Below are 23,915 nucleotides of genomic sequence, written 5' to 3'. Positions count from 1 at the left end.
TTGATATATATAAGTTGATGTGAGACAATTCTACTTCCATAGAGAAAAAGGGGCAGAGATCTGAATTATTTTCGATGACTCCTCGGAATCTCTGGTGAATATGTCTTCCCCCTCTTTAAGCATTTTTCATCCATCTGTTCTTTCTGTCTCATTTTTTCTCGTTGGCACTGTAATGTGTCCCCTTGCATCGCTCTGTCTCTTTACCCGTGTTTGCTAGCTCATCACGTGGACCATGGTGTACATCCATCCACAAGACCACTTGAGAGAGGATTGTCATTTGAAAGGCTACAGCCTGGTTATAGCATCCCTGATGTTACGCAGACACAATTAAAGGTGAAAGGGGTCAGAAGTTAAGGGAAAGCCTCCCTTCTGTGATCTGCGCATCCCCTCCACGCCCCCCCTCACTCCCACCAAACTCCTGTAATGGAGATTAATGCACACTGGCACAGGAACAAGTTCAGCATGCACACGCTCAGGATACAACAGAGAAGAAGGCAGAGCGGGATTACAAAACGACAGTGTGTGCGTGGTGTGTGTGTGTGTGTGTGTGTGTGTGTGTGTGTGTGTGTGTGTGTGTGTGTGTGTGTGTGTGTGTGTGTGTGTGTGTGTGTGTGTGTGTGTGTGTGTGTGTGTGTGTGTGTGTTGTGGGTAGGTTGTCCTGGGCCAGAAGAAGCGAGAACAGAAAGATAGATTGGATTCACAGAGGGGAAGGTGCACAAACCTTACTCGCAATGAAAAGGGAGCCCCCTTGGATGTTTCCACATTCTCTCTCTCTCTCTCACACACACACACACACACACACACACACACACACACACACACACATGCACTAAGCGGCCCGAGGTCAAGGTTGTGGCTTCTTGATAGCCCCGTTGGGCATAATGGGAAAAGTGTAAGTGCTGAAACCAACACAGCGGCAGATGGACACCGGCAAAACCCAAAACCTCTTCATTAATGCAGCATGTCACGAGGATGGCAAGTGTGCGTGTGCGTGTGCGTGTGCGTGTCAAGTGTGTGTGTGTGTGTGTGTGTTCAGCCCCAGTTTTTCAGTGACAGGCGGCCAAGTGCTATCCAGTTACAGCCTGGCATTGTTCCAAACTTAACACACACACACACACACACACACACACACACACACACACACACACACACACACACACACACACACACACACACACACACACACACAAATAAAGGGTTGAGGTTACCGTGCCCCATTTAAAAGGCAGATGAAGACACAATTACTGGCAGGGGATGGAAGCACATGCAGTGTAATGTGTCGTTAGTGGGCAGGGATATACACTTAAATATCATTTTTTTGGTCTTTTTAATTAGCTTCTAGAACTGTATGTGATGTAAAGAAAAAGTGGGTTATACACTCACTGGCCACAATATTGGGCAACCTGTGTGAATTTATAAATGGTTGATTTATATAGGCTAGTGGACCTGACAAGTTTCGGCTATCTTGCTTCTGCAGAAGCAAGATAGCCGAAACTTTACCCCACTAGCCAACCATTTATAAATACACATTAGTAGGCTAAATGAACCTCTTCAACAACCTGTGTGAAGTTGTCGTCCCCCTGTCGTATCCTTTCACTGGAACTAAGGGGCCAAGCCCAACTCCTGAAAACCAACCCCACACCATAATTCCTCCTACACCAAATTTCACACTCGGCACAATGCAGTCCAAAATGTACCGTTCTCCTGGCAACCTCCAAACCCAGACTCAGATTGCCAGATGGAAAAGCGTGACTCATCAGTCCAGAAAAGGTGTCTCCACTGATCTAGCGTCCAGTGGTGAAGTGCTTTACACCACTGCATCCGACGCTTTGCATTGGACTTGTTGATGTATGGCTTAGATGCAGCTGCTCGGCCATGGAAACCCATTCCATGAAGCTCTCTGCGTACTGTACGTGGGCTAATTGGAAGGTCACATGAAGTTTGGAGCTCTGTAGCAACTGACTGTGCAGAAAGTCGGCGACCTGCGCTTCAGCATCTGCTGACCCCTCTCTGTCAGTTTACGTGGCCTACCACTTCGTGGTTGAGTTGCTGTTGTTCCCAAACTCTTCTATTTTCTTATAATAAAGCAGACAGTTGACTGTGGAATATTTAGGAGCGAGGAAATTTCACAACTGGATTTGTTGCGCAGGTAGCATCCGATGACAGTTCCACACTGGAAAGCTCCTGAGAGCGGCCCGTTCTTTCAAAAATGTTTGTAGAAACAGTCTGCATGCCTAAGTGCTTGATTTTATACACCTGTGGCCAAGTGATTAGGACACCTGATTCTGATCATTTGGATGGGTGGCCAAATACTTTTGGCAATATAGTGTACTTTGACACAAGACCATGAAAAGACTTGTACACAAGCAGAGCGATCTTAAAGTCTATTCTCTGAGCAACAGGAAGCCAGTGCAGTAACTTAACACAGGTGAATCACAAAACGTTAATAACTTAAAAACTATAATAGTTAGATCAAACATTTTGCAGCACAAACAAATGGGACAAGTTGGGGAGATGTCGATCTAATTAGAATCTAGTTATGATTAATAACATGTTAACATAAAACCATAAAACAAAAATTGATAATAGACAAAAAAAATTGCACCACAAACGTTTGGGACAAGGTGGGAGGGTGCGGCAACTTTACACATGTTAGTGGGAACACCTAAACAGAGGTATATTTTATACTGGATTTTTGCACTGCCTCACTATGTGCAGGTGTGTGTAATAAAGGTGCATTGTTGCATTTAGAGTGATACAAGTGGAGGTAGCTGAGGTCAAAGGTCAAATCCCTTGCCGTTTTCTCCCTTAAATCATTGGGGGATAAAACCTATATTCATTCTGAATGCCATCCACTTGCCATTTGACAGGAATGCAAGTTGATTTCACGTCTAATTTCATTCATTCTGCCTCCTTGCTCTTTGTCCCTGACGTCTGCAATGATTTTGGTAGAGGGGGACGTTTTAGTATGCAGCTCCTTCTGCCCACAATCAGCTCAAAGCTGGCTGAATTTCACAGAGCTTGTCTCAGTGGGAGCCTTTGCAGACGTTTTACATGACCCGCGGGCCACTAAATGTGCTTGTAATTGCTGCTTACTGATTTGGTGGCGCTTGTTTGATCCCCGACTTTGACGGCTGGCGACACATTTGATGATGTTTGGGAATTTTTATGAATGTGTAGTCGGTAACCACTGTGGTCCACAGCTATGTTATTGACCATCCAGGCGTGTGGAATCAAATGATAAATGATGAGTGGCTCTATCTTGGTCTAAAGTTTCAGTTTTGACAAATGCACCTGAAAAGACATGACGACTTAGCTGTACGTTTGGGAGTTTTCTGTAGATATAAATTGGTCCGAAAAGTCAAACATAGTACCTTAGTCATTATCTGCTTAAAACTTTCGTGTAACAAAGTTTAAAACTTTTCTGTAATGTTTTTAGTTCAGTTGGTGTGTCTCTGGGGAGCTCATAGCATAGGAAGCTCCTGTCCTGGAGCGCCCTCTATAGGATTTACTGTGCATTGCAGAAACTTGTCCTCTGCGACTGTAATATCCTTCTCATGACGATGATGTTTCTGGCATTTTCAAATAATTCCAGTACAAAATGTTTCAAAATGTAGTGATTTATTTCATGCTAGAGCTTAAACTGATCAATGTAAAGCCCTCAGAATCAGCAGTGATAATAATAAATACATTAAATCAGTCAAATTACAGTCAAATCATCACTATAATAATTAGCACTTTAATCTTTTTTTTCCAAAGCGAGAAGTATTTAAAGAGATACTGACATGTATATTTCTACTAAAAGTGTGGTTTTTTGCACTTAAAAGTTGTTAGTGATTTAGAAAGCAGTCTAAACAAATCCAGTATAATAATGCAGATGTTGTCATGCTTTCCCTGCACGGCACAATTACATCTGCACAGCTGATTGTTTGTGAAGCCTTCTCCACCATGCAGAGAACGACAACGTACCTCAATCATGAGCTATTCTGAACATAAATGCTGCAATATTTTCAACACTAAGCTAAATGCACTGCAGTCAACATTTTGCACCAACACACTTTGGTTGTTCCTCATCTTCAACACACACACACACACACACACACACACACACACACACACACACACACACACACACACACACACACACACACACACACACACACACACACACACACACACACACACACACACACACACACACACACACACACACACACACACACACACACACACACACACACACACACACACACACACAGCAGTTAGAACAATTCAGCAGTAAGCACATCACATCTTTAGACCCGGCCTTTTAGAAACAGCAGCTTAATTAAAAGAAAACACGTCAGTCACTTTGCACGTCGGTGTGTACACTTGTTGGTGTGCTTGTTTAAAAAAATACAATTGTAGTGTCCATGGCTCTGCCACTCTTGGATAGTCAACCTTAATTAACAATCACACTCTTTTCAAATGCTTGTTTTGTAGCTTGGAAAAACATGGAAGCCTTTGTACATGACATTCTAGACAGCCATTAAAAAATATTTCATTGAACAATCGTTTCACAATCAAAAAGGAAAATAAGTTGAAAGAAATGTATTTTTTCAGTCAAATGATCAATTTTGAGTTAACCAACCGTAATGTTCACTGGATATCCACTTGTTCAATCGGCATGAAAGTGTAAACTGCAAATTAGCAAACTCATTTGTGTTATTTCTCTTTGGTACATCGTGTATTCAATGAAGCCACACGGAAAAATGCTTGTAAGACCTTTTGACGGGACTGGCTTCAATTTAACAAGCTAAGGATTATTGGTACCTGAGAAACATGAACTGAAGAGTAAAACAAATGGGAATTAATGAGAAGAGACGAGGCAGTTCTCTTCAGCACATTACATTCAGTTACATCAGCCACGGCTTCTGATCCAAACATTATGTCTTTAGAAGTGTTAGTCATAAGTGATCAGCTTTCTTCACATTCACGCCTTTGCTCAACGACAGCCTGATGAGTCTCAATAAGGCCAGATGTTTGGAGTCGGCCATAAGCATAACAAATGCTCAGTGACTTGTTGTGAGGCGTCATTCTGTTCCGTAGCAGGGAGTGTTTTGGTCTGAAGGGAGGTTGTCATTTGGCCACAGGAGGGCGACTATGAGCAGCTGCTGTTTTAAACGCCCACCCATGCAGTGCGCCCTCACACACACGCAAATATTTCACTGCAGCTTCAGTAAAATTTGTCATCTATGCGGAAATGCGGCCGGGTGACATCGTCCGGATTAAGGAAGACCGAGATCGATTTCCCGGGATTCTCTGTGACCAGCTGCTGCAGACGTTGAGCCAGCTTGTCCTCGGAAGGCGAGATGATGCCATTGGTGGGGTGATGCCTGGGGGAGCCGTTAGCGCTTGTGCCCAGCTCCTTCTTCAGCTGACCCGCCTGCTGAGCTTGGTCCAGAGCAGCCCGCAAGTGCTCGCTGGGATCGGAGCGCACATGAGCCAGTTTCCGGGCCACGAGGAGAGCCTGGCTGTCGGTCAGGTGCTCCAGCATGTTGCACTGGGGCAGGAAGTAGTTTGGGCAGTTTTTACCCAGGATGCAATGCGCCAGGTCATCCAGGAGACCCAGAAGTAGACGACCGGGGGTGTCAGAGTCTGGGCAGGACAGGTAGGCGGCAGGAAGTCGGTCACAGGCCCAAAAGAGAAGCGTGCGCAGGTGGTAGAGGCTGAGACCTGCACGAGGACGGGCCAGGATACGAGACAGCACTGCCTTGGCAGCTTGGAAAGCCTGCGCCATGGGGAAGGGGATGCACTTCTTTAGCTGAACCTGGTTTCCAGAAAAAAACATCGGCCTTAAACCACACATTCCAAAACAAGTAAAAGCACCAAATTCTGGGCCCCCATACTCAAGACTCTTGAAGGGACCCAAATCCTGCCTAAACCCAACGTTACCACCCTATACACACACACACACACACCTGGTATGTTTACATGCACTAAAAATACCTGCATGGATTTGATTGAAACCATCTTTTGTAATAACTATGTAAAACATTTTAATTAGGTTTTTGACTTTAAAAAATGAGATTAAAATATAAAGAACATATCTAGATAAACCCCCCTAAATGTTTTGTTTTTGAAAAAAAATGTGTTTAGAGAAAAAAAGTGACAACCAATTAAATATAAAGTGGCCAGAATATTTGTTTAAATAATCATAAAATCCCCTGACGAGCAGGGAAACCTGCGAAACAGGCCTGTAGAGATGATATAACGCCTTGTGTTATTCCCCTGACCCAACGTATATTTAAATAATATTTCAAGTTAAAAGTTCCAATGATTGTCACACACACACTAGGTGTGGTGAAATGTGTCCTCTGCATTTGACCCATCCCCATGTTCACCCCCTGGGAGGTGAGGGGAGCAGTGAGCAGCAGCGTGGGCCGCACTCGGGAATCATTTGGTGTTTCAACCCCCAATTCCAACCCTTGATGCTGAGTGCCAAGCAGGGAGGCAAGAGGTCCCATTTTTTGTAGTCTTTGGTATGACTCGGCCGGGGTTTGAACTCACAACCTCCAAGTCTCAGATATAATTTTCAATCTGTCAATTTTTCCTTTAATTCAGAGTGTTAAATTCATATTGGCTAATTCACCTGTAATTATCACCAGTGGGTAATAGAAATCATAATACATTAATAATAATATTATATTATTATTATTACTGCATTTCCTGAGGGTTTAGCCTCCTTTGTCTTTAGAACCTTGTGGCACCTCTGTTTCTAACTGTAATCAAGGGTCCTTGACTTCACTACGGTTATGGAGAATGGCATGCAAAAGAGAAACTTGTACATAACTTTCTCCTATGCTGCCACAATTAAATGTATTTATTTCTAACTTTTTTCTATCACTTCATCCTCGTTCCAAAATACTGGTGCTGTGTGTACCGTATTTTTCGGACTATAAGTCGCAGTTTTTTTCATAGTTTGGCCGGGGGTGCGACTTATACTCAGGAGCGACTTATCTGTGAAATTATTAACACATTACCGTAAAATATCAAATAATATTATTTAGCTCATTCACGTAAGAGACTAGACGTATAAGATTTCATGGGATTTAGCGATTAGGAGTGACAGATTGTTTAGTAAACGTATAGCATGTTCCATATGTTATAGTTATTTGAATGACTCTTACCATAATATGTTACGTTAACATACCAGGCACTTTCTCAGTTGGTTATTTATGCCTCATATAACGTACACTTATTCAGCCCGTTGTTCACTATTCTTCATTTATTTTAAATTGCCTTTCAAATTTCTATTCTTGGTGTTGGGTTTTATCAAATAAATTTCCCCCAAAAATGCGACTTATACAGTATATGTTTTTTTTCCTTCTTTATTTTTCGGCCGCTGCGACTTATACTCCGGAGCGACTTATACTACGAAAAATACGGTAAATGCTTAAAGGCTTTATTTACATCATGACGTCTGTGTTGAGTGAAGTATTCAAAGCTTGGTTTGCGCTATCTGGGTGGAACAAATCATTTAGCATTTTTGATAGAGGATGCAAGTAATCTTAGACATTCTTAATTTGAGTCTAGCAACCTTATTATTGAACTTTAACTGCTAGATGTATTTTATGTTAACATTTATGACAGTGTTTTTTTATATAACGTACATATTTAAATGACAGAAAATAGTCTTCAAACTTTACAAAAGCTCAGGGCCCCAAGCACAGAGAGGCCCTGGTGCAACGACCGCACTTACTCCTCCACTTTAATACCCCTGCTCCAAAGACTGGATGGAACGAGAAGAATAAAGGAAAAGTACCTCGCTGCGGGAAAAGGCCAGCCTCCACTCCCTGTCAGGTCGGCCCCCCAGCGGTGAACAGCAGGGCAGCAAGTAGAAGCCCGATATGGCTTCCTCCTCTGTGATTTTACCATCCCAGAAGTGGTTGGCCGTCAGCCAGCCTTGAGCCACAGCAGGCCAACCCCGAAACGAGACTACGGGAAGAAGGTCGTACAGTACCCTGCTGGAGCCTGCCTGCACGGGGCATCGAGGTGGAAGGAGAAAGGGATGAACTGCCTGAAGTGCTTCACATACCAATGCTCACCGCTCTGACTTTCTTGCACAGAAGCCATAATGAGCCTGACTGTACCTGGAGGATAATGGTCGTAAGCGGCCCGTTCCTTTCCAGTCGCTCAGGGGTCGGAATGCCTCTCTGGGGGCTTCGCCGCAGCTCATCCACTGCCTCACTCACCACCCCCCAGAACCAGTCTGTCACCAGGGTGGGGGAGAAGTAGCAGCCATCCAGGGACTGAGGGGAGACCAGGGATGGAATGGAGCCTTTTTCTGGATGGGAAAAGAGAAAGCTGGGTGAATACAAAATCCCCCAAATAATGGCATTTTTAATTCTGTCTAAAATTAAGGATGCCTTCTAGAAGCATACCTAGTTCACTCTCTTCCTCCTCGTCTTCTTCATCAGGAAGTCCACTCTCTTCCTGGCAGCAGACGCTCCAGCGGGACAGGATGTTGGAGTCGCACAGGCGCAGGCTGAGCCATGAGTGGCACGGCGGCGAGTGCCTCATGTCCAGGGTGACAGGCTGGTTGCGGTCGTGGAGCTTTAGGGCTGGCACCAGCAGCGTGAAGTCCAGGTCAAAGTCGGCACCTTTGGCATAGTCGCCGAGGTCCTCTGGGTTCAGGTCCAAGACACCCTCTCGGGCCCCGCTGGACAGCAGTAAGTACTCGTTAGCCACTGGGAGGCGCTGATCCACCTTCTGGACTAAACCTGCAGGAGTTGGGGATGGAAACACTTAACTTATTAAAGGGGAGCTGCACTTTTTTTTTTTTTTTTGCCTATCGTTCACAATCATTATGAAAGATATGACGACGGATGGATAACTTTTTTATGCATTCTAAATATTAAATAAACATAAATAAAAGTCAGCTTACACCGGAGCCAATAGGAGGTCCTCTATTTCGCCCATAAAACTCAATAAAAAAACTCCAAAAACCTCCAACAATACTCCATTTACATTTCAGGATTTGAATATTATCCAAGTAGTAGTGATATTGTTACTATAGCCGATGTTTACATTATCGAGTGGTCTGCTGCGTCCTCGCCTCCCTGCTCCTTGGAAGTTTATTGTAAATCATAAATCATGCATCTCACCTGGATAGAAGAAGGCTGAGGACGTATTCTGGCAAGTTAATACTCTTTGACATCCGATTTAGACCCAGGATTGACGAGACACATTTCTTCTCAAGGATTATGAGTCATTTTTCCTCTAAATGGGAATATATAAACATCCTAGCAGTCAGCATCCTAATGGCAGCAGACATTGTACAGTAAGGGATGTTTTATTATGTTTGTTGGCTCTCATGAAGTCTGCGGTAAGTAGTAATCAGTGAGGAAGAAAAAAAAGCGAAAGTCGTGATGCATTTTTTAAATGAATGCGGCGCGTATGCTTAAAATGATCAAAATACGTCTATTATTATGAATACGCCCGTTACATCATTACATATTTACTTACATCATGTAAATAAAATCTCATTGGAGGTGTTTGGATGTTTTAAGGGCTTTATAGGCAGAATAGATCAGCTGTCATAGGCTCCATTGCAAGCATACTTTTGATAAAATATATTTAATATTTAGAAAGCATTTAAAAAAAATACATCCAACGTCATATCTTTCATAATGATTGTAAACGATAGGCAAAATTCCAAAAACAAGTGCAGTTCTCCTTTAAGATAGAACCAATATTCGATATCTGTTTGAGGAACAAAATACGACCAATTTTGTGCTTAAGTCTGCTTTTATTTGTCAACATTTGTAATGATAAAAGCAGGAGCTGCTGAAACCTCTTTATGGCTCTTAGCACACTTGTCTTGAGCCCACACTCCGGTCCTATTTAACCCGCAGGACAGGAGTCAATTATGTCAGTGATGTTTATGCAGGTTGATAGAGGCAATCAGAAGCAGACAAGTCAAGTCAACACCTGTCTGAGGTAGGCAAGGGAATATGAGACACAGATATAATCCTTAACTTAGTATTTCCCTTCAGGAAGGAGTGATCCCTGATTAACACTTTATTAGGGACCAGAAGAAGTGAGGCTCGGGTGTGAGATGATGAACGGTTTTGTTGAATGTGCTCAAACATATTTATTCACACACTGAAATCATTTAACTAATTGTTTTTTTTTCATAAATAAATAACACATATGTAATATACTTTCCTTGGCAGAAGAAACAATAAATATTGTTTTGGCATTTTAAGAACCATATTATTGTTATTTTAGTGTTTAAATATGTTTTTCTTCAGTTTTAATTTGTAAAAGCTTCAGAGTGTTAATAATAAAGGCAAAACGGTGTGCTTCCATTCCCGTTTATGTGACGTGTCACATGGGTTCTCTTTATTGTGTAGATATATACCCATGTGTGGAACTTTCATTCTGTTTTAAGCGAGAACAGCCTCTAAGTTCAATGTGCACAATTTAACATCTGCTCAGACAGCAATGTGTTTATAAAAGTTTGGATTGGGGTACCGGTATGTTTTTTTTAATGGGCAAAGTTTATAATATGTATTGTATTTATATTAGCATTGAAGATAGCTAGCAAGTGGTCAGCGTGCTAGCTGCTAGCAAGCGGACAGCCTGCCCGCAAGCGCTCAGCGCGCTAGCTGCTGGCCAATTTACTGAGTTGCCCGATTCAAAAATCAGCCACTTTTGTTCCCTAAGGCGTTTTTTTCCAAAACATAAGCATTTTATCATTTTTGTAAACTGGTTCGCGAAAAGATCTACTAATAATCTTGAATAGTCGACAACTACACTTTGAAAATGTCAACCAAATTGGATCCCACTACATCGTTCATTATTCAAATTTTTAAATTGCCCTTTTTATCTTAACGCTGACTCGGGAGAGATACTAGTGGTCACATCGCCGAAACTAAATAGGCTTGCATTTCACTGTGTTAACTAAAGTGCTCCATTATTCAAAAACTATGTTCACTTATCCAAACAATTTCAACGCACTTGTGTTGTTATTTTGTTATATTTTTAGCAAAGTCATTGAAAGTTGGAGCAGAGCAGGAAGTTATGTTTGCGCTTGCGTGTTGCAAATGCAGGGCATGCACAAACGGATTGGGCAGCTCAGTAAATCGGCCAGTGACAGCACTAGCTACAAGCAAGCAATCAGCGAGCTAGCTGATTGCTGGCGGTCAACACGCTGGCTGCTTATCTAGGAAATAAGCAGTATTGCCGTGCAGTGAGTTTATCGAAGGTCACGGTTTTATGATAATTGTAATTTAAAGCGGTAATACTAACCATCTGGAATTTTACCGCTAGCACCAAGTAGTCAGTTGATTGGCAAAGAGAGAATGGTCACTGAGGTGTAGCTGCAAGATCATTATAAGCAATACAGGAGGAAGGTCTAACGAACTAGCATAGGAAAGTGAGCAGGGAACTTAGATCAAAGGACAGAACAAGAGGGGAAACTTTCGAAGGGGGATTCTAGCCAAAAGGCAACACTTTTGGAGTCGTGCAGCTGCTTTTATCTGCCGCTGACAAATTGGCTCAAATAAGCAGGGAAAAAAATAAGAAAAACTTGTCTCCAAAAGGAAGAGCTCCAGTTAGAAGAAAAAAACATCAATTAGCAATGCAACCCCAATGCTCACATTGGTTGCGGAAAGCTGAAGGTCATTCCGAGAAGCCAGACCAGCTCCCTAATGACTAATTCAAAGCTTGTCATAGTCCTAGAATAGAATCCAGTTGGAGGACGGCCTCGGCTGGTTTTCACGGCCACATATTTGAACATAATCCTGTAAGGAATGGAACTGGACGTGGAGGTTTCCCTTTGGGAACTATTTTCAAGCTTGACCCAATTTCATGTCAGGGAAATATAATTTTAATAACTGCTTGGCTTTTCCACAGCTACTTACTGTGCACACCTGTGGTTTTGTTACTTCCATTAATGCATTTAATAACTTGTAGATTTAGTGTGTTCCCTTGATGCCATTTACACAGCCTAATGAAAAAGAAAAGGTTACTCAATAATTATAGGGTTGAAACGATTCTGCGGAGGATGCAATGACAGCAAAAACAAATCAATAAGTGGCCTTGCATGAATCCCCCGAGACAACACAGACAAACCACCGACTGGAAGTGTCGACTCCTGGACCCAATCTCACAAGTGGGTGTTAAAAATGAGGCGAGAGGCATGGGAACGAGGTAGCCTCAGTCATCACAGCTAAAGTGAAGTGAAAACATCCTGATACTCTGGAGGACAGCTTCTAGAATCCCTCTCGAAATTGTGTTTTATCCTGCAGTTGTCAGCAAGTCCAATATGAGTTTTATGTTCAAAGTTTAACCTGCCTGGTCCAGTCACTGCTTCCGTTCCGCCTGGGGTCAATGAAGCAACATTTATAGATTTTAACTGTACGGTTATATTCTGAGTAATAATCATGGTTTCACGATTATTATGCATTGATAAATTCAACAACAACAACAACAACAACAAAAATAAAATAGACTATCTTTAGAGATGTTGATATTTGTTACTGTAGGAAATAACAGTAATCAAATAAAATAATGCAGCTACAAAATAATAAATATAAAAATAGTCTCTCTCTCTTGCTATTAAATAAAAATAACCTTTGCTCTGTAAACATCCTTCTATTATGCTTTACACTTGCTATATTAACTTACAAGGCCTCCATAGTTTATTCAACACAGACAGGCAGAAGCAATCTCTAAACGTTGAATGGTCACTGAATCCTTTGACAGAAGTACCTGTTGCTGTTTACACTGAACTGACTCAACGCTAAGCTACTGTTTGTGACATGTTTGTATAACTCCCTAACAACTCAATTTAAGCAAATATAGCATACTAGCGTGGCTCTCAACAGGTGCATATATGCACGTTCCACGCTGGTGTAACTTTGTCTTCGTTATTTGCAGGTTGTGCCGAAAATGACAGCATAATGCCCGTTTATAGTGAGTGACAAAGACTGAAACACAAGGTTTAGTGGAGCCTTTGCGATTACCGTATTTTCCAGACTATAGCGTGCACCAGTAAATAAGCTGCACCAACAAAAATTTTAAGAAAAAAATATTTTTCCATATGTTAGCCGCATTGGACTATAAACAGCATATACTGTATATACGTTGTGAAAGGAGTTATTTACACAGAAAGGTTTTGTAAATGTTTAGTTACATACCATAATTGTTTCTAAACTGTGTCTGCAACACGGCTGTAAAACGGCTGATCAAACAAAACAGAAGTCATTGTCATGGACCCATGAGCTGCGGAAGATAGCTCTCCAATTAGCTAAACAGACTCAATAACTCCATGGTGATGTTTTGGTGAATTTACTGAGGAATTTGTGAAACTGAAAAAATTTAAATTAAAACTCCACTGTAAGTTAACAATAATAACAGATATTCGTAAACGTGTTAGCATATTAACTAATGCTAATGACGCTCGCTTGATTACATTACGATAGCACGTACAAATATTCATGGAAACACTCCTACAGACATCACAAATTTAGTGAGTATCAGTAGTTTTGAAATGTAAATCTGTAAGAGTAAAAACGTTATGGAGACTAGAAGACATAACGGCACTTGTACTTCCGCTTGTACTTACAGTTCAAAGCACTAGACAGAAGAAAATACCGTAGATGTTCACCCCGCAGCACCTGCATTGAGAAAAGTTGTCCAAAGGTTGGCACCATAGCACAAACAGTAACACACAGTTTCAGTGTCTTTGCTTGTGTTTTTTGACAACTATTTGCAATGTGGCTAGCAGGGAGGAAAACTCTATAAATTAGCTGTACCATTTTATAAGCCACAGCATGCAAAGCATAGGAAAAATGTAGTGGGTTATAATCTTGAATTTACGCTAAATAACCGTCACATTTTTAAATCGCGGTTAATAGTTAAACCCGTTAATTGTTGCATCCCTACCCAGGACCCAAAGCTGGGTCCTCTGAATTGGAGTCGAGAGCGCTAGGCACTGAGCTAAAAGTCCTTTAGGAAGAGAGGTTTAACAACATATACATGACACAGTCGCACCTGCAGGCCCCCGTTACACAAGACTAAAAATCAATGCTGTCAACATTCGGAATGAGGGCGTTATTTGCACACTGCAGCATCTTTTTACTGGCAGCCCTTGTATGGACACCCAAAAAGAAAGAACTAGTTAGTGTGTGTGGCGGAAGAATGCACAGGCGAAATAATACGTAGTTGCGCGCCGCTATTCTGAGGAAAGACAATGTCCCTATTGTTTGTTTTAACCGAACCTTTTTCCTTCATCTTTTAAGTGAGTCTGACTTTTCTGATGTCAGTGCATCAAAGCTTCTCAGACTGTTTCTCCCTCTCTTGCAACTCTCCTTTCAGTATGCAAAACAACAGGATAAAAGTAAGCCTAAAAATAAACAATTAGATGACGATTCCCCCCCCCCACACACAGTTCTTATAGAAACCAATCAATACAAATGACATAAATATTTCAAAATAAGTTTGGCTTTTATTTGATCAAAAACTGGTAGTTTGAAATTAGACAAACATTGCCACAATTTACAGGATAAATGGCATGAACATACAGTGCATCTACTCTTAGCAAAATTTGAATTTTCAGAACGTTTTCAAATACAAATTGCACTTTGTAAAAAATAATTGTCAAAAACCAATATAAGAGCCTCCTCTTGTAGGCAAAACTTCTGTCTGAAACAAAATACTTCCAGGGTTTCCCACACATTCATTTATTTGTGGCGGCCCGCCACGAAAGAATTACGTCCGCCACAAATTTTAAAAAAAATAAATAAATAAATAAAAATTAAAAAAAAATATATATATATATATATATATATATTTTTTGTCCTCTCCAGCTTCTCAGGCAAATCATATAGTTGATGTAGATGCCCATATCGGCTGTTCAGATTTACTTTACAAAAGAGAAATGTAGGATACTTTTCTTGTTGCCTTATTTGTATTTGACTTTATTAAATGTATTTATATTAGAAACACAACATGTGTATATAACTAAGGGTGCAAAGTCTGCAGGCAGTAGGAAACACATGGTTAAGTGTAGGGAGTAAAACTGATGGCAGTCTAAAGTTCAAGATTTTTGGAGCTCTTTGTTCAGTGGATCAGGGGCCGTACTTATCAAGCTTCTTAGAGTGCCATTTTACACTTAAGTCCTGAGAATTTGCGAAATTTAGTCCTACTCTCAAACTTAAGAATAAAAGCTTTTTATCAACGTTCTTAAGTCTAAGAATCACTCCTACTCTCCACGATATTTAAGAGACCTTCAGAGGTGTCTTAAGTGGTTAGGAGTTGCCAGCAGGGGATGGCACTGAGGCGAGAGAGACGTGCGCGAACATTCAGGGAGCGGAACGATGTTCTGGATTTGTTTGATGACGAGCAGCTGATCAAACGGTATCGTTTAGACAGAGCGGGTATTATTTTTGTCACAAATGTAATACTTTTCGATTCCATGTTGATTTCTGCATGTGGCTGCAGTGGGCTAGTATATATAGAGCCACCCACACCAGTTTCAAATTAGTTGCCTAATTAATGAATTGGAAAGAAAATGTTATGACAGTAGCGTATATGTGTGGCCGTGAGGTGAGTGACGTCAGTGAGTGTGTGGCCGACAGAAGAGAGGGAGCGGGTAGCGTGAGTGCCGGCGGGGACTAGTTTGTTTTGTATTATTTTGTAGTTTATTGTCAAAATATACACTCCCATTGTCCACTTAAATATTTCCAAGATATTTCTTTATTCTTAGACAACGGATTCCCTTCCGTGATTGGTCATTTCTATGGACACAGAAATGACGTCACCTAAAATTCCATTTACGGCACATAGTAATGTCGTAATTGAGCTCTGAGTGTGACACTTAAGATTCAGTCCTACACTTCGCTGAAAGTGTGAGTAAGACACTTGATAACTAACTTTTAAGTGCAGCTTTCAGCGAATAATTTATTTACTCTTAAGTCAACTCTTAGCAGACTTCTTAGGAGTAATTCTGAGAAGCTTGATAAGTACGGCCCCAGATGTTTGATAAAGCTCTGTGTCTATCTACCACCACTACTGTTTTCTGTTTATTTGTTACTGACTGTGGCAGGACACCTCTGCCTCTGTTTCACTTTATGTTGCTGGTAAATAATATGGTTGTAGTAGTAGGCTAAAGTTAAATTATTTAGTATGCACTAATTAAAGGGGCAGAGCTTTGAGACATTTTAGCTTTTATATTTTATAAGATATATTTTTTGTAAAAACCACAATTAATAAATATATTTCAGTGAATAACTTATTGTTCAAATCTGTATATATATATATGTACATAAAGTGCTGTAATTATATTGTAAAATGGGTGGACGTTTAAAACAAAACTGTTATTATTAATTAGTAAGTATACATTTTTTGAGCCTTTTTAGAGAAAATCAAATCATTGTAGCAAATTATGCAAATTACTCGATTATGTCATGGTGACCACGCCCATAGCCACGCCCCCACCACCACAGGTATCTTGGCAGTTTATGGGAAACACTGACTTCAATAAACAAAAATGTAACATTGCACTTTAATGTACATGCAAATAAATAAACTCCCAATACTGTGATCAATAACATGCAAACTTAAATCTTCTGTCTAAAATAAAAGACTTCTGTAAACAACAATGTAGCATTGTACAATGTATGTAACAATGTCTAGCATTGAGAGTGCTCTATAGTTTTAGTAAGTGGATAAACACAGGCTTTTCCACTGTACGGGCACCAAATGTTTTTCGACGCACAGAGACACCGCTTTTTTTATCGTTCTTAATTGTGCTCTTATCTTATTATACATGACACCTTGAGGAAATTATTCCACCACAGTTAGCTTCTCCTAGCGGGTGTTTTCTTGTTTGTCGTTACAGTCTTGTTTGCCTTGAAAAGAGTTGCATTTTAACTAAAAGCTTCTTTTTTTATATGCTGTACTAAGATTGTTGTGCTAATAAACTTTGCAGCGTGCAGTCACTTGTTCCACGCTTGTTGTCAAAAATCAAGGTTTTGCGATGCATGTAAATCTTCACTAAGGAAATAAGGGGGAGGATGGAAACTACAGAATCTCCTGGGGGCAAAACATATGACAGAGCAAGAGAGGAAAAACAATTTTATTTTTATTTTTTAATCCTCTGCAACAACAAAATTTAATTTAATGATAAAATAGAATTATCGCTAACGAGTAAGGAGCTGTTCTCTTTATTACGCTATTATTTACAGGATACAAAATGCTTTATTTGTTTACAGTCAACCCGTTAATTCTAGTACAGTGGGACCTCGATTTTTTTTTTCACTTAATTGGTTCTTAAACAGGGTTCCTAAATTGAGAACTTTGTATAGTGAAGCAAATTTCTCTATAAGTAACAATGTAATTATAAATAATGAGTTTTAGCCTCGACAAAATTCCATATTTTAGTGAATGTTTGTACACTTTGAATACAATATACTGTATGGTGCTATACAGTACTGTATAACGGGTCTTTAACCTTTTTGACCTCGGGGCCCAACTGTTCCACGACAGAGGGGCCCAGGGTCCACTCAAATAATAACACTGAATTAGTAATCTTACCCTTGCTTTAATCACATTCAATGTTTACATCTAACCTGTAAAGTGAGAGTAACTCAGGTGTTAAGTAGGAACGGAACTCGCACACAGGTCGAGGACTTCCTGTATTCAGCAGCAATTCCTTCCCAAAAATTAGAGCAAATTGTCATAGGAGTTTGGTGGAGTGTCACTTCTTTCTCAATGTGCATTGTTTCAGTCATTCTGGACGCGTTATTGAATTTGCTGAGCGGCCTTCTGTATCCACCATTAACAGCAAGTCAGCTGCTATTTGCATTCACCCCAGCTCCCGTGCCAGCTTTGAAGATTGAACGCCGCTAGGTGCCAAAAAAATGGAGTCTCGGTAAACAAGAGTGACCGTCATTTATGGCAAGCAATATGTTGCTTGGCACGGAACATGCAAATATATTCCAGTCATCTCCTGAAGCCATGCCATGAATCTGCTTTGGCTGCCAGATGACGACTGGAGCTGCTAGCTAGTATGGCACACATCTCCACAAGGGAGAAGGCGCTGCCACTCTTCATATTTTTGCATCAGTGCGAGAGGGAATACGCCATGCAAAACATTAAATGTAGCTTTACTTCTGCAGCAAACAAGTTCAATCTCCCCACTTGTGTTTTTACTGATGCAGTTGTTAATTATTCCCTGCAGGACTTATATAAGCAGTTTAATTTATTATCACTTTTATGTGTGATCATACAAAGCCATGAGTCCAGGGCAGCTGTGGCATTTGGGATAATTATTACTAATGAGGTCTTCTGACAATCAATTAAAATATCACTGCACAACAGCAAGTAAATCAAAAAGCAGCACACATTTTCTCTGTGAAGTGCACGGAATCTGTGTTTTACATTTTGGGACCCAGAGATCAATAAAGTACTTTCTATTCTATTCTATTCTATTCTACATAAATCAGCAAAAAGTTGAACTGGACTGAAAATATTCATTGTGCAGAAAAAAACGTCACAAAATTCCACGGTTTAAGATCCTTGTCTCGTCAGGAGGACGTTCGAGACGTGATAAAGTCGCCTCCGCCATGTTCTTATATTTCAACAGAGATTATCTTATTCTTGCAAAAAACAAAAGTTCTTTCCCACATCCCAACAGGCTATGGAATAGGAAAAGCAGCAGCAAAAACATCGCTGATTATGCCAAGGAAAGCAAGACAAGACATTTGGAAGAAGTCACTATGGATAAAGAGAAAAGAGAACGTTCTTGGAGGCGAATCAAGAAAAATACATCCCAATACATGAGGAGGGAAAAACAGCACTGGGAAACTGAGAGTTGAGAAAATAACAAGAAAGCACTGCGACTCACCTAACATGTTGAAGATAAAATCCTTTGCCGTGTGCACCTCCAAGGCTGTATGGTCTCCAAACTCGCCCTGCTCCAGGAGGACCAGCTCGGAGACCTGAGAGGACAGCTGCTCCAGGGTCGCCCCGGACCGGAAATCCACCTCGGACAGCTTTTTGCCAGGCGCCGGCGAGCGCGGCGACACAGCACTCATCAGGGAATCCATCTCAACAGTCCCGTGGAGTAACAATTGCACATTAGGGTGCTAAAAAGTGGCATCTATAAAAGAACAATACAAGGTTAAAATCAAGCTGATTTGCTTATTATATATGAAGGGATGATTGCCTTTTTACAGACGCCTCAAGGATCACAATCTGATGTACGAGAATATTTTAACATTTGTATTATTTTTCATGTCAGACGCCACATAACTTCAGTTGAACCTTCTAAATGTAAAGTGAGCACCCCAAGCAGTGTTGTGACGATGCATATATTGCAATATAATTGATCTTATATTGTATTGTATTATGTGTTGGCGTACTGTGGGCTCGATTGGTCGAGCGGCCGTGCCAGCAACTTGAGGGTTCCAGGTTTGATCCCCTCTTCCGCCATCCTAGTCACTGCCTTGGGCATGACACTTTACCCGCCTTTTGATTGATTGAATGAAACGTTTATTAGTAGATTGCACAGTACAGTCCATATTCCGTACAATTTTACCACTAAATGGTAACACCCGAATAAGTTTTTCAACTTGTCCAAGTCGGGGTACACGTTAATCAATTCATGGTAATGCCCTGCTCACGGTGCCACCCACACTGGTTTAAATGTAACTTAGATATTGGGTTTCACTATGTAAAAGGGCTTTGAGTTTTTTGATCGATTTAAACTTTTATTAGTAGATTGCACAGTGAAGTACATATTCCGTACAATTGACCACTAAATGGTAACACCCGAATAAGTTTTTCAATTGATTCATGATACAGATATATACTATTTTCATAATACAGTCATCACACAAGATAATCATCAGACTATATACATTGAATTATTTACATTATTTACAATCCGGGGTGTGGGATATGGAGGGGGGCGGGGGTAAGTTTGGTTGGTATCAACACTTCAGTCATCAACAATTGCATCATCAGAGAAATTGACATTGGAACAGTGTAGGTCTGACTTGGTAGGATATGTACAGCAAGTAGAGCATATATATATATAGTGACACAATACTGAATGTGTTGCAAGTTTCTGAGCACGTAACATAACAGGCCTAAAGTCCAAAGTAAACCAAAAACATCCGAGTGGAAGACATAAGACGGCCTCTGCTCCTGTAAACTGGGTCAATTAGCAAGATGGCTAATTCTAGACGCCGCTAAGCTAATAGCACAGCTAATTAGCCAGCGTGCTTGTGTTGGCAGTGGATACCCGGCTAATTAGGTGTGTGCTAATAAAGCCGTAATAAGCGTGAGAAGTTTATAATAATAACGCATCCAAACATGAATACGTTGTGTGCTTTACATAGCTTTCTATAGTCGTTTACATCGTCTCCTCACCCGAGGCGCTATTTCTCTTTTATTAGCTAATTTAGCCACCTAGCATGCTAGCTAACGTGACAGGTGGGGGAGACAGTGGCCACACACACACACACACACACACACACATACATATATATTTATATATATATATATGTGTGTGTGTGTGTGTGTGTGTGTATATATATATATCCAGTAATGCATTCAACAGCAAAACAAGATCAAATCCTTAGCAATGAGGCTAAAGCTGTCAATCAAAAACACACCCGTGACACTGAAACTTCCTCCACGGCTAATGTTGTTTTGATGCCTGCGCTTAAGTCCGCCCTGATCAGATGTCATCTCGAACAGGTCCCCGGCGCCGCCGATCCCCCCCCTCCACGGCAACACTGACCGACTGTCCTCGGAAAGCGCCGTCCGTCCAACCGGGGAGGATCCAGAGATTAGCGGCGGAGGGAGGCACGCATGCTGCACGGCGCTACATCGGCGACGACGCTGCAGGAGAAGAAGGGCTGGGTGAGGACTCAATGGGCGTGCTTGTGTGCAATGTGCACTGAGGGGCTGTGCTGAGCTTTACATTTGGTGCTACTGTTGGCATGCATGTTTGTGCAGCACCAGCAAAAAGTGTCTAAAAGTGTTTCAAAGCTAAATACATGGCACGCCATCTTTAAGGAGCTGTGCTTTTAAATAGTATGACCTGGCAAATAAGTTGTTAAGTTAACTTTGGATTTCATTTTGGGTTGACATTGCAATGTCCAGATGTGCTCAACAGAGACTCCAAATTGTAATTGCCTTACTAGCATGCACAACTGCATGCATTACTGAAGATACAGGTACAATCACCCACATGAAAACATATTTTTGTTTAGATCTGAGGTTTATCAGGCTTGTCTCCTTCTTGGGATAAAATATGGCAAGGTTGTATTAATGAAGATGACTGAGCAGATAAAGACAACTTTATTTAATACCAATACTGTCCCGCAGAATCTGTCTGAGTGTGTCATCGCTCCATCCATCCATTTTCCTCCGCTTATCCGAGGTTGGGTCGCGGGGGCAGCAGCCTAAGCAGAGAAGCCCAGACTTCCCTCTCTTCAGGCACTTCGTCCAGCTCCTCCCGGGGGATCCCTAGGCGTTCCCAGGCCAGCTGGGAGACATAGTCCTCCCAACGTGTCCCGGGTCTTTCCCGTGGTCTCCTACCGCTCAGACGTGCCCTAAACACCTCCCTATGGGAGGCGTTCGGGTGGCATCCTGAACAGATGCCCGCACCACCTCATCTGGCTCCTCTCGTGTGGAGGAGCTGCAGCTTTACCCTGAGCTCCTCCCGGATGACAGAACTTCTCACCATATCTCTAAGGGAGAGCCCCGCCACCCGGCGGAGGAAACTCATTTTAGCCACTTGTACCTGTGATCGATCCTTTGTGGTGAAGAAGGAGCTGAGCCGGAAGGCAAAGCTCTCAATTTACCGGTCGATCTACGTTCCCATCCTCACCTATGGTCATGAGCTTTGGGTTATGACCGAAAGGACAAGATCACGGGTACAAGCGGCCGAAATGAGTTTCCTCCGCCGGGTGGCGGGGCTCTCCCTTAGAGATAGGGTGAGAAGCTCTGCCATCTGGGGGGAGCTCAAAGTAAAGCCGCTGCTCCTCCACATCGAGAGGAACCAGATGAGGTGGTTCGGGCATCTGGTCAGGATGCCACCCGAACGCCTCCCTAGGGAGGTGTTTAGGGCACGTCCGACCGGTAGTAGGCAACGGGGAAGACCCAGGCCACGTTGGGAAGACTATGTCTCCCGGCTGGCCTCGGGATCCCCCGGGAAGAGCTGGACGAAGTGGCTGGGGAGAGGGAAGTCTGGGTTTCCCTGCTCAGGCTGCTGCCCCCGCGACCCGACCTCGGATAAGCGGAAGAAGATGGATGGATGGATGGATGTACCCGTGATCTTGTCCTTTCTGTCATAACCCAAAGCTCATGACCATAGGTGAGGATGGAAACATAGATTGACCGGTAAATTGAGAGCTTTGCCTTCCGGCTCAGCTCCTTCCATCTCACGATCCACTCTTCCTCACGCGTGAACAAGACTCCGAGGTACTTGAACTCCTCCACAGATGAGTGTGTCATTGCATCAATGAATAAGTCGTACTTCAAGGAAACATCCAGTTATATAGGCATGTATTCAGTCATTTGGTCAGAAATGTGTCTGCTGGGGCTGTAATCGCATTAACTCATTCGATTAATCACAAAACATGGCATTAATGATGTATATACGCAGATTGATCATACAATTTATTTTTGAGCACACACACTTTTTTACCTGAACTGAGAATGGTTACTTAAAAGGCAGAGTTGGTTGCTTTGTGGTCAGTGATCAGGTCAATACATCCGAATTGCAATTCTTATTCATCCCAATTCTAAATTGATTTATCATTTTCAAAAATAATAATATATTTTATATACTATATGTGTTGGCCCTGCGATGAGCTGGCGACTTGTCCAGGGTGTAGCCCGCCTTCTGAGGTGTATTATAAGAATACCGTTTTAAAAATATGTTTTTATGCCATCTCCATGCAACCAGAAGAAGCTTTTCTTACCTAACCTGTTTTGAAAAAGTTTCATTATAATAATTATACCAAATAATACATTGTGAGAATCTTGTTGAGTTGAGAATGGATTCTGATTCAAGTTGTCACCCCAGGCAGGAATTAGAGTTGGCGTTGGATAGAATCGTTAGGTGCTCAAAGGCCCCGTTTACACTGCACACCAAATCTGTTTTTTTTTGCCCTGAGATGACACAGATTGGATTTTTTTGCCAGTCATAACGGTTCAAATTTGATCTTCTTGCATCAGATTCAGGCCACAGCAGAAGGTAGTCCAAATTCGATTGGAATCTGATCTTCTTAAATGTGACTTCAGTCTAAACGCAATGCGTTTGTTTTAGGCGAGCTACGTCATTCGTGTGCACGGGGAAAGAAGTAGCCCACCAGCGGAAGGGGATATTTGATCACAACATCTGGTTTCGGTGAGCAAAGTCTATTTTCGATGTCCGAATTTTCGGTGCATCACTAGTCAATTGCTGGGTTGCAATCACGTGACCTCGAGGCACTTCCACATTTCAGGCGATGGTCTAGAGTCCCATTAGACTACAGATGACTACAATTACATGTTGACAAACAAGGATTCAAACGTCAAAATCCACGTTATTATGAGAGTCTTTCAGTTTCTTTGTATCTCTGTTGCCGCCTGCTGATGACTAGCTCTTGACTATGGCTACTGCTATCAATTATTTTTGTAATTATCAATTATTTTGTTCAATTAATCCAGTAATTGGAGAATGCGTATTTTAGGGAAAACAGTTATAGCCATAACCATCATTCATGTGTTTATAATAATTGCATATCATCAACAAAGAAATTGCACTTTTAATATGGGAGCATGAATTTAAAAAAAATATCTCCGCTCTGTGCTGCCACACTGATCACGGCACCCATACACCACCGCTCTCATGTGTGCTCTTT

The 23,915-nt window shown here is 41.7% G+C and overlaps 1 protein-coding gene across 2 annotated transcripts; it reads right to left on the bottom strand.

The window, feature by feature from the left end:
• Positions 1–4,154: 4,154 nt before the first annotated feature.
• On the bottom strand, positions 4,155–20,948 carry LOC133661378 (nucleotidyltransferase MB21D2-like). Of its 2 annotated transcripts, none has more exons than XM_062064542.1 (6): positions 20,801–20,948; positions 18,899–19,153; positions 8,424–8,762; positions 8,133–8,326; positions 7,805–8,017; positions 4,155–5,809 (listed from the first exon to the last, which is right to left on the bottom strand). In XM_062064542.1, exons 2-6 carry the CDS (start codon positions 19,098–19,100, stop codon positions 5,216–5,218), a joined length of 1,542 nt encoding a protein of 513 aa, XP_061920526.1. In that variant the 5' UTR covers positions 19,101–19,153; positions 20,801–20,948; the 3' UTR covers positions 4,155–5,215. The 2 variants fall into 2 exon arrangements, with proteins under 2 accessions (XP_061920526.1, XP_061920525.1); XM_062064541.1 differs by having other exon boundaries at positions 20,673–20,935.
• Between the last annotated feature and the right edge of the window lie 2,967 nt (positions 20,949–23,915).

The sequence above is a fragment of the Entelurus aequoreus genome, linkage group LG12, assembly GCF_033978785.1.
Source record: "Entelurus aequoreus isolate RoL-2023_Sb linkage group LG12, RoL_Eaeq_v1.1, whole genome shotgun sequence".
Taxonomy (NCBI): Eukaryota; Metazoa; Chordata; class Actinopteri; order Syngnathiformes; family Syngnathidae; genus Entelurus; species Entelurus aequoreus.
The sequence above is the reverse complement of the archived record's forward strand: the minus strand, read 5'-3'. Positions and strand labels throughout refer to the sequence as shown.

Excerpts from the sequence above, each read along its gene's own strand:
- LOC133661378 (XM_062064542.1), bottom strand. The coding sequence starts at position 19,100 with ATGGATTCCCTGATGAGTGCTGTGTCGCCGCGCTCGCCGGCGCCTGGC. Across the intron at positions 8,763-18,898 it reads TTTTATCTTCAACATGTTAG|GTTTAGTCCAGAAGGTGGAT; the intron begins GTGAGTCGCAGT and ends CAACTCCTGCAG. Across the intron at positions 8,327-8,423 it reads GGAGGAAGAGAGTGAACTAG|AAAAAGGCTCCATTCCATCC; the intron begins GTATGCTTCTAG and ends TTTCCCATCCAG.